This window comes from Colletotrichum phormii (genome assembly GCF_030913505.1).
Source record: "Colletotrichum phormii strain CBS 102054 chromosome Unknown BDP81scaffold_9, whole genome shotgun sequence".
Classification (NCBI taxonomy): Eukaryota; Fungi; Ascomycota; class Sordariomycetes; order Glomerellales; family Glomerellaceae; genus Colletotrichum; species Colletotrichum phormii.
In genome coordinates this window covers 1,161,048-1,171,605 of record NW_026851451.1, presented here as the reverse complement: position 1 = coordinate 1,171,605, position 10,558 = coordinate 1,161,048, and the positions used below count along the sequence as shown (strand labels likewise).

At 54.2% G+C, this 10,558-nt stretch overlaps 3 protein-coding genes across 3 annotated transcripts; all 3 read right to left on the bottom strand.

The window, feature by feature from the left end:
• Positions 1-382: 382 nt before the first annotated feature.
• Positions 383-1,432, bottom strand: BDP81DRAFT_427067 (uncharacterized protein). The gene is made up of 2 exons (XM_060590330.1): positions 817-1,432; positions 383-715 (listed from the first exon to the last, which is right to left on the bottom strand). Exon 1 carries the CDS (start codon positions 1,138-1,140, stop codon positions 817-819), a length of 324 nt encoding a protein of 107 aa, XP_060445874.1. The 5' UTR covers positions 1,141-1,432; the 3' UTR covers positions 383-715.
• A 2,052-nt stretch (positions 1,433-3,484) lies between these two features.
• Positions 3,485-4,855, bottom strand: BDP81DRAFT_319082 (MOZ protein represents a chromatin-associated acetyltransferase; the record flags this gene model as incomplete). Its single annotated transcript, XM_060584412.1, has 3 exons — positions 3,485-3,763; positions 3,845-4,567; positions 4,640-4,855. The coding sequence occupies 3 exons, from the start codon at positions 4,853-4,855 to the stop codon at positions 3,485-3,487; spliced, it is 1,218 nt and encodes a 405-aa protein (XP_060445873.1).
• Positions 4,856-5,955: 1,100 nt separating this feature from the next.
• On the bottom strand, positions 5,956-8,561 carry BDP81DRAFT_318890 (armadillo-type protein; the record flags this gene model as incomplete). The annotated part of the gene is made up of 3 exons (XM_060584394.1): positions 5,956-6,855; positions 6,905-8,364; positions 8,435-8,561. The coding sequence occupies 3 exons, from the start codon at positions 8,559-8,561 to the stop codon at positions 5,956-5,958; spliced, it is 2,487 nt and encodes an 828-aa protein (XP_060445872.1).
• Positions 8,562-10,558: the final 1,997 nt, after the last annotated feature.

The window sequence follows — 10,558 nt, the reverse complement described above, 5'->3', positions numbered from 1 at the left end:
ACTCACAGCAACTGCATCTTTCACCAGGTTTGACCAAGTGGACTACACAGCGCGGCGCCAAATAAGCCGATGTTCCCAACCAACTATTCCCCCCGTGGCTAGCTGGATAGACATGTTTTTCAGAGCATACTTTCGAGAGCGTGTCTTCGGTAAGAAAGTGTGTTATTCCAAGTGCGTGAAGAAGCATAGTCGAACATCCTGCTTTTGACTAGAATGATGTGACGCTTTGAATGAAAAATCGTGGTAATTAGGAGACAATACCGTATCTAAGAATGTGAAAGAAAGGCAGGTGATAGAGATAGTTTGCCTGTAGGTCGATCACTTTACCAGGACCAATCACGTCGGCGAAGATATCACCTGGCACTTATATGGACTTTTGATACCACGCAGCCTCGCCATGCTCTGCAAATTCACTAATACGGGAAGCGGACTGTGCCAGAGCTATGCCTTCTGGAATCCTCTCTTGAGTAACTTCAATGTTTTGATGGAAGTACGTAAGTTCATGTATTCATAAGTCAATGACCTCATAAACACGGAAACCGCCAGCTAGATGCTTCGAAGAAACAACAAATAAAAGAATCCCAAACTATACAGCCAGACCGCTTGGAATCATGCAGCGAAACGCGAAACGCGGAACGACCAACCGATCCGTCGTACAAGAAGTCCATAGTTCTGCCAGAGGCTCCAGGTAGAGGAAACGTAAACGTGAGAGTCCCTAGTCTTGGGTTAGCTTGATGCCGATATTCATACTGATAGCGCGAACATACGCTGAACGTTCAGCCATGTCGTGTTGAATGATAGCTAGGAAGCTTCTTACTAGAAGAACGAGTCTGGACTGCTCCCAGTGGGATCAAACAAATTGGCTCCCCACACCATAGAAAGGCTAGTGTCGTCGAGGCCAAAGTCATTCTCCCCAGCAGGAATCGTGGGCTGAACCAAGACCTCGCAGCCACAGGTTTCCTGGTGACGTTTGATGTTCGACTTGTGGTTTGGAAAGTGTTTGCCGCAGGACATATGAACAGCCTCGCGGTGCTTGGAGTTGATATGTCTCGTGAGGTTGGATGGACTCGAAAAGGTTCTATCGCAGCCGGGCTCCTGGCACCGTGACTTTGTGGCTTTTTTATTTCCTGCGACCGGCATGGCGACGTTGTCGTTCTGCTTCTACTGCGTTCGGAGGATATGTCATAAGGGTTGTTGATCTTGAGGCAGAAAATGAGACAAGAGATACGAGGGCCTTGGCGCGTCTGCTCCCATCATGAGAAAGTAGGTGGATGGTCATTTTTACCGCTTGAATTTATATTTGAATAAGTGAGGAGTTTGAGCCTCCATATTGCTGAACCATTCCAGGTGTGTTAAGTGTGTCGAAGGGAAGACGACGAGGAGTGTATCCATGCTTGTTTTTCCAAAGATGTTGGGTGGACATACTATCTCCTGAGAAAGAAAGTCTGGCTCCACCCAGCCCGAGCAGTGGCCGGTGTTGCGCGGGTGAGGGTGGCATGCAGCTTATTGCTACTGGTCGATTGCTCCAACACTACACTACGTCTGGGGCTGTGACACCTCTCCATTGCCTTGTCTCTGCCTAAGAAGTCTTGCCTGAGGCCGTACTTGGACCATCTCATCCCCCAACAACTACGTGATTAGAGGCATAGACGCCGCTCTCTTCATTCGCACGAGACGTGGACCACGACTGGTTTGTGGCTGAGTATGCCTCTGGCGGCGGCGGCGGCGGAGCCGAGGAGCACGCCCGCAACTTAATTATCACGATATTGACTAATACGTCGCCGTTCCGCTAAATTGTTGCTTAATTCATCTGCCCCTCCCCCGCATGTCTAGCAACCAGGCAGGTAGTTGACCGCATCCCTTTCGCAGCAGCCGCCCGTAGTCATGGAGAAGCTCAGAACATTTTTTTCGCAGCACCTTTTCCTCCCTACTGCCCCAATCCCCCCTTGCCCGGACAACAGCGGGGTCTTTGGGGGAAGTGGAGGGGCGGCACTGGATGTCGTTAATACTTCCTCCCATGCTACCTCATCCAACCGGTGGGACAGTTTACAAATAGGAACCAGTGGTCAAGCTGATTCATCAATGCACTTACTTAAGGTAACTAGGACGAATATGGAGAGCTGTGCTGAATCTACCTTGGTCAAAAAAGCCAAGCTCCTAACGCTGTATTTTGCACTCCACGCTTAACTGAGGTTAACAGCTATTACTGCACCAAAGACTCCCACATTTGTCAGCTTGAATAGACTACCTGCGCGAATCCGAACCAGAAGTAAGTCTCTTGTTCTATTCCTGCAGGGGAATCCGCACACATAGTGAGATATGCTATTCCCCGTTCGTTCGATTAAGCCTGTCTACGAAGAGACAGAATGCGAGCACATCTTCCAAGCCCGTCACCTCTTCACCAGTAGATCACTTGCAGATCCCTCGCAGATACCTCAGGTGTAGCACATCCCTGCACAGAGCTTGATCCCTGGCTTCTGCGTTGGTCCTGCAGATGTGGACACAGATGGTTCTGGCATTCGTGAATAGGCTTCCTGACAGCTGAACTTTGAAGGGGTCAAGCAGGTGTACACTTGGCTTCGTGATGCTTGCAGATTTCTCAGAAAGACCAACCAGGTCTCACTTGAGCCCATGTGGCTTGCCTCAACACCTCATCAACACACTTGCCATCCTCATAATCATCATATTCCCGACAACTTCTTCAAAGAATTGAGATGGCGAAATTTCGAATGAAACTGCATATTCGTTAACTGGAAGGAACTTTGTTGGCCTTTTGGTGTTCAGATGAACGTCGCTTCAGTTCCCACCCCGCCAATCGATTCGTGAGAGATTATGATTGTTGCGAAAGGTTCGTCACCGACCCGACGGACACATCTTCCAATCAACGCAGAGGCAATCTCCGCGGTGTTACACCGGTGTTGAGTCGATCACGCTGCGACACCTCAGCTCTGCCAGTTGCAAGGTGTACGTGAATGGTTGGTTGACATTGAATGGTTTGGCGGCTTCCATGGGGGGGGGGGGTCTAGAAGCGAACAGTCCGGCACCCCTGAACACCAATCCTCATCGTGGCGGTCATACCTACTCATCGCCACCAAAAGGACGTGAATCTCTTAAACTTGGGCATAGCCACAATCTGTTAACCGGGGAGGCCGTCGCCGCATGCACTCTACCCTTTTATTTTCCCCAGATATCTGCTATGTCAGATTGCCTGACGTCTTTCTCCCGTCTCACTATGCTACTCTAAATCTTTGTCATTCCCGTTCCTGCGCGTCCGCGGGGTATCCCAATCGCATTCACCTACAACATGAAATGATCTCACCTCGCCCCTCGCTCGCTCCTCATCCGCGCCTCACCGAACGATTTCTCGCTCCTCATCACACCTCACACCTCAACTTCACCCATGCTCTCCTTTTCTCGCGCATCCCGATATCCTTTCCACCCCAATCGCCATGTTTCGTGCCTCCCGCCTTCCTCAATCACCACCTCAGTTCGCCGCCAAAATCTCAGCCGCATCAGGTGCAGAACTATGGTCCCTCTTCCCATCCGCCGTCTTAATCATCTCGGCCTGCTTCTTCATCCTCTCCGCCTCGGCCTGCTTCGAATGGCTCACATACGTCCCGTACCGCAGCGTGCCCAGCGTCAACACCGCCATGAACAGGATCCCAATCACCGACCGCCGGATCAGGATCCATCGCAGGCCCTCAATCTCGGATTTGGCGTCGCTGCTTAGGTGAAGGCTGATTTTGTAGTTGATTTGTTGGATCTGGTCAACCGTATTAGCCAACATCCCTACCATCGACCTTTGAAAAGGCAACAGAGAAAGAGGGTAGAGGGGAGTACTCACGACACTATCACCAGCCTTTTGCTCCTCCCTAACCGCCATCTTCCGATCATTAAACATCCCCCTCACATTATCATTCAACGTCAAAAGCTCCTGATTCAGCCCCTGCGTCAAAATATCAACCTCGTGCTGCAACAACGTCCTCTTCTGCCTCATCTCCTCATCCGCAAGCTTCTGATTATTCTTGACTTCCGTACTCAGCTCCGAACACGCCGCCCGGAACAAATACGTCTCATTCTCCACATCGCTCTTGCTCACCAGGCTCTCCTGCGCAACATCAAGGTTCTGCGCCAGAATCGCCCGGATCGCCTTCATCAGCGTAATGGCCTGGTCTTTGCTGTACCCGCCGCCCTCGAGGTCTTTGACGAGAGAGTAGCTGTCGAAATGGTGTACGTAGGGCGTGGGCGCCATGTGCGGGTGTTGTTTGGCGACTTGTTCGGGGGGTCCCATGTGCAGGATGGCTTCGAGGGGCCCGCTCTTCTTTGCTTGGTCGCGGGCTTCTTGTTTCGCGGCTTTGGCTTCCTCTGCTTCTTCGGGGGGTTGTTGCTCTCCAGACGCAGCAGCCGTCGCATTCGCCGCGTTGTTATCCGCCGCATTCGATACCGTATTCGTCGCCGTCGCCGTCGCCGTCCCAGCCCCCGCTGCCGCAGCCGCCGTCTTGGGATTCACCCCGTCATCGCTCGCCCCCTTGGACGCCCCGACCGCAGCCTGCCCGGGACTCGCCTCCTTTTCCCCTTCACTCCCCGGCACCGGCACCGGCACCGACACCGGCGGTATCGTCGTCCCCGCCGTCGGCACAGGCTCGATGCCCTTCCCGTGTCTCGGCGCGAACCCCGACTGCTGCGCCCCAGGCGTAGGCGCGAACGCGGCGTACCCCCGTCCCCGAACCTCGGCGGGAGTCCGTCTCCGACATGATTTCGACGCCGCGCGGCTTGTCGTCGTCGCCGCCGTTTCGCCGGCGCGTATCGTCCGGAATAGGTGCGGATAGAGGAATGTCAATCGTGCAGGCTGCATCGTGTGTATCCGCGTATCCGATCGTCTAGTTGTGGTGTGGTTGTTGTAGGAGACAGAAAAAAAAAAAAAAGGAATTGGGAAATTTGGGGTGGAAAATGGGAAAGTAAAATGGCAGCGGATGCACCCGTTACTTAATTTCCACGATGCTTGGACACGTGGGGGCACGGGGTCCAATGTCGGAGGCTAAGCTCAGGAACCCGACGTTTTTAATACCGGTCTGGAGGGTGTTTCCCCCCTGATGTCATTGGTGTGGATCCCTGTCGCTTATCTAAGGCAATCCCGATGCCGACCTCGCTGTCGGGTCCGTTGCCGAAACCACGGAAAATCTACCGAGGACGTACACTGACCTGAGCGTTGAGGTCATCTGAATGCTCTGGTACACAGCAAACGATCCCTTGGATGAATACAAATGGATCCCTTTATTCAGACACGCACAAAGCCAGATCATCCGAAACATTCCATACTCTCAAGTCTATTGACAGGTCTAATCCGTCGGACTAAGACTGGTATCGCTTTAGACACGAAGAATTCAATAAAATACAAGAAGACTGGATAAAATCAACTGCGCCCCAAAATGACCGGTCCTGATGCCCCCGTTGTGAACCCGACAAAACCCCCCCGGATAGGAACCTCAAATTCCACCGGCCGCCCCATCCAGGTTCGATTCGTATCGCTCAGCCATTGTTCGTTCCTGTGATAACCCTCCCCAATCGCTCTCAGAGATACCCAGACTCATTACTTTGCAAAAAGGAAGACCAGAAAAACTTGCAACCAAAAAGCAACAGAGAATCATGTCCATTTTTGGGAACCCCGTCTTTCCCCGAATATTTGTCCAAGCAATTTTTCTACCGTTGTGACCGTGTTCCAGCCATGTATGTGGGAAATTTTTTTTTTTTGGGTTTGCACATTCAGATCAGGTATGTGTAAACAGAATTAGGTAGGTGTTCGTCGTCTTTTTTTTTTCTTTTTTCTCTTTCAAACAAGTCTGGCACGTGGAACCGTTAACCCACGGCCGGGATCGTCAAATCCGTTTGGTGTCGTGATGCATGTCCGAAGTAACCGTAGACGCCGTCATCGCAAAAATATTTCGTGTACTGTTATCAGGCCTCCTCCACTTGCACCTTGAGGCTGACGCCTCCGGGCGCGCTGGATTTTTTGTCGTCCTCGGCAACTTCGCCAACAGCACTAGCACTGGTGCTGGGCGGGCTGCTGCTCTGGGGGCTGTTGGGCTCCATCGTCAGGACCGGAGTTGGCGCGGCCGAGTTGGTGTCGGCCTGGGATCCCCCAGACTTGGACGGCGTCGTCTGCGTCGTCGCGTAGATGAGCCTATCAATGGCGGCAAGCTGGCGGCTGGTGCTGGTCTTGCGCAGGGTTTGGAACTGGGGTCGCATCTCCTCCACAAAGGCTTCGCGTTCGCCACCCTCAAGCTGGTTCAGCAGCTTCTGAATGACGTAGTTGCCGTACTGGTCCTTCATCATCAACTGGAGCGAGCTTGTTCCATCGCTCGCCTGTGAGATGATTTGCTCCCGGATGCCCTTGCGTTCTTCCGCGTTACCGTACTGGATGCACTTCTCCACAACGTTGGACGCAAACTTGTGCTTGGAAAGAGTGACCAGCTGTGCAATGACAAGCTGGATGATCCTCGATCGGTCCTCGGGCATGCCGTGCTCGATGATGTGCTGCACGACGTAGTTGCCGTACTGGTCGGTGATGAGGACCTGCGTCGAGTTGTGCAGCTCAGCCAAGATGGTCTCCTTGTCTTGTTCTGTGCCGTACTCCAACATGCGCTGAATGACCCGGCAGGCGTACATGTGAGCCGCCAGCTGGCTGACTTGACCGCGGAACGCGTCCATGACGAAGTCAATGTACTGGCGAGGAACCAGCTCGATGATCTTCTGCACAACGTGGTTGCCGTTCTGGTCCTTGACGACCTTGAGGACCTCGGGCTCCAGCTCCTTAACCAGCTCGGCCTGCTGCTCGACAAGAACGTGTTCCAGAGCCTGTAATTGTTAGCTTCGTCCACTCTTTTCTACGCGAATGTGTACACACCTTTTGGACAACGCGGCAGGCGTACATCTGCATGGACAGGTCGACGACCTTGCCCTTCATCTGTGAGGCCAAAACCTTCTTCTGGACTTGGTTGCCGTGCTCAAAGAACTTTTGGATGACGTAGTTGCCAAAGACATCCTTCATCAGTTGGATGGCGTTGGGCTCAATCTCGCGGAATACCTGATCCTTCTCGTCGCTGTTGGCAGTTTCGAGCTTTTGTTGAATGAAGCGCGATCCGTGCTGGTCGCCACTGAACTCGACAATGTGGCTGTAAATGTCCTTCAACTCGTACCGCTTGTTCGACTTGGAGCTAGACCTGAATTCCTCCAGGAGCAAGCTGCGGACGCCCTTGCCAGGGTCCTGGTCCTTGCTGGGCCGGACGGGCATCACTCCCGGCATCGAGTACGGCGACATGTGCAAGCCGTAGCCGGGCAGAGGAAGCGATGGACGCCCATAAGGGTCGAACATTTGCGGAGGGTACTGGCCTGCAAAGTTGGGGGTGTAGTAGGGCCCAGGGTAGAACGCGGGAGCCTGCGCCTGGATGAAAGCCGGAACCGGCGTTCGACGGTCGCCATCCGGGACCATTCTCAGATCGCGGGACGACGGCCGTTGGGTCCACAGGTCGGACGCTTGAGGCGCATATGTCTTGGGGCTAGTGACAACCCGGTACTGACCAGAGGCACCGGCGATGCGGTCGGTGGAACCGCGTTTCGGCGCCATGTACTGAGCCATGGCGTCAACGTACATTTCGCCAGTGATGGCGGCGTTCATGTCGCCCCTCCAGGGCTGAGACACCGGGTTGAACTGGAAGTTCTGCGCACCGGCGGCGAGACTCTGCGCCTCGTCGAGAGTGAGAGATTTCTTGAACTGCGGGGCCAGGTCCGTTTCGTCCATCTGTCTGCCGTTGGCCATGAAGGCCCTATTGTTGGCTGTCTGCGTGGGGAAGGAGGAAGAGTGACCAGGGATGGCGGGACGGCTCGAGGCAATGGAGTTGCTGGGAGTGTGACCATACCCCCCAAAGTTGTCTCGGAAGGCAGGGGGAGAATGGTGCGAGTCGTCCGACTGGCGCGAGGGAGGAATGCTGCTGTCTCTCGAGGGAGCACCCACAACACCAAGGTTCAAATACGCATTGTCTTTGGAACCTCGCTTCTCCTGCCTTGCGTACGACCCATCAAAGGCGCTGCCGTAGCTGGGCCCGAAGCCTGTGTTTTCCTTGTCCTCCTCCAGGTAGGATTTCGGCCGACCATTGATGAGATTGCGTCCTTGACCGACGGCGTTATTGTCGAAGAAGGAGTTGCTGTTATGGATGCTATCGCGTGTGCGGTTCGGCGAGGTGCTGCCTGATGCTGATCGAGTTTGGGTGTCCTGGTTCCAGGGATTCTGAGTCCACGTGTCCGCCTCCGAGTTCGCAGCAAGGGCACCGGACCCTGATGGCTGTCCAGCGAAGCTGTCTTCTGGGCCTGGTCAATCACAAAAGTCAGCGTCCCGGTCCGAGGCACATCAATCAATCAGCGTCCCGGCCAAACGTACCTCTGGGATCTCTCTTTCCTGCGCCTCCTGTGTACGTTGTGTTCCAGATGTTTTGCGTGTACAAGTTGGAGCTGCCGAAGCCGGGGGCGACGCCGGGAGCAGGCTTCTCGTTCTGGCCGTTTGCCATGGGGAAGCTTCCGTACCGACCTGCTGGCCGGGCCTGGACAACGTGGCAGGTTAGCAAAGTGGCAGCCATCGGTGTAGTAGGATAAAAGGAACAGCAGAAGGAGAAAGTAAGGCGCGAGGCAAGCTTTTTTTGAGCTGTTTGCCAGGTCTAGGCGAAGTTCCGAGCGCCGAATTGGCGACTCGAGCCAAGAGGCCATGAGGGCGCTAGGGAAGCGCAGTCTTGACACACACGGCCGCGCGCTCGCATCTTTGCGACCCGGGGCTCACCCCCATCGGACCTCACGTGGAGTAAACGGGGCAGCGACTTACGGTGGTGGTCATGTCGGTGGTCGGTCTCTGCGCAGGAGAGACGGTTGCAGAAGATGCGGTCGAGTGTCCGGGGGATGCGGAGAGGAGGAGCGAGGGTTCCCGGAGGTTGACTTTTTGGTGCGGCGAAGGGGGGGAAGTTCGCGGCTGCGGTGGTGAGATCGGATGCACCTTGCTTGCTGCTTGCTGCTCTTTGGTCTGTCTGTCACACAGAGGCGTGCTGTGGTGGCTGGCGAGAAGCGAGGACGCAGAGGTTGAATGGCTGTCTATGTGGCTGCACACACACGTCGAGGGCGCAGCTGCTTGTGGGAAGTTTTGGGTTTTCCGCTCGTGAATTATATACGATGTAGGTGTAAACTTTTTCTTGCGACAGGAACTTTCTCCAGGAATCGTCTATGGCGCGCGGACTAAAAAACGAAGGGAGAACGGTGGGCGTCAGCAAAACCAGGCAGACTGGGGTGGGGGGCAGAGTTTCTAGCGCGAAGCACAGGGTTGATTGTTGAGGAGAGACTTTGCCCGCTTTGGTCGTGAGGGAGGGAGGCGAGGAGACCAAGGTGAGGGATAAGGGTGCAGGTGCGTACTTGATTATGTAGAAAGAAACAAAGCGAGTGGGCTCTCCGAGAGGCAAGGTATGTGGGAGAGCAATAGCGGGATGGGAGGGATGGAGGAATGTGAGGACGAGGGCGAGAGATGACGAAGAGGGAGGAGTACGGATAACGTACGGGAGTACTCTGTCAAGGTATGTATGTATAGAAGCGACTGGAGACTCTTTTGATGATGTGGAAGAAAAGAAAAAAAAAATGTACAGTGATAAATGTAGACAGAGAAAGCGAGAGAGCAACAGAAAACACCCGACAGGTCAAGCGTCGCTGGTAAGGCTGATTAGGTTGATTGTTTGATGGAGCGCCCGCGGTCGGCTGGGGCGATGGACAAGACGGGAGCGGGCAGCTAATAACTTTGTAGGAGATTATTTTTTTTTAAATTTTTTTTTTTAATTTTTTTTTTTGCGCAATCCAATATCGAGGACAAGCGCACCCTGGAACTTTGGGAAAAGTCGTGGGCTACCAGCTGGACCTAGCCTTGGACCTAAAGCCTGGCCTTAGGAGACTTGAAGACTGGAGACTCGTGTGGGAGCTGCAATAGCTGCGACTTGCAGATGGACTAAACGGAGGAGGCATCCACTGAGGAGAACGGAGACGGGGCGGAAGGACAGGAGGGTGGTGAGGAGGGGGGGGTTTGAAGGGGAGCTGACATGGAGCTTTCTTGTCTTGGGTGTGGCCCAACTGCCCCGAAGTGGTCCTCTATTCCCTCTCTCTCTCTCTCTCTCTCTCTTTTCCTCCTCAGTCTTGAGGAGTCGAGGGGTCAGGGATGCGACCGGGGGTGCATTGGGACTGGGACTGGGACTGGGAACTGGGCCTAGGACCGGGACTGAAGATGGGGGCCCTGGGAGTTCAACGATGGAGCCGTGGGAAGAAGGGGGGGAAGCGGGACCCGACAATACAACTCGGGTAGGCAAAGCCGCAAATGCAGTAAGAACAAGGTAGGTAGACACCCACGACACCATGGTGGACACCGACGGGAAGGATTGATTGATGGATGGATGGCAGACGGGAACGGGTCAGTCATGCGAGGGATGGGGATGTGAGGCCAGGTACGGATGGAAACGACACACACACACACACATTCTTGCCG

Excerpts from the sequence above, each read along its gene's own strand:
- BDP81DRAFT_427067 (XM_060590330.1), bottom strand. The coding sequence starts at position 1,140 with ATGCCGGTCGCAGGAAATAAAAAAGCCACAAAGTCACGGTGCCAGGAG.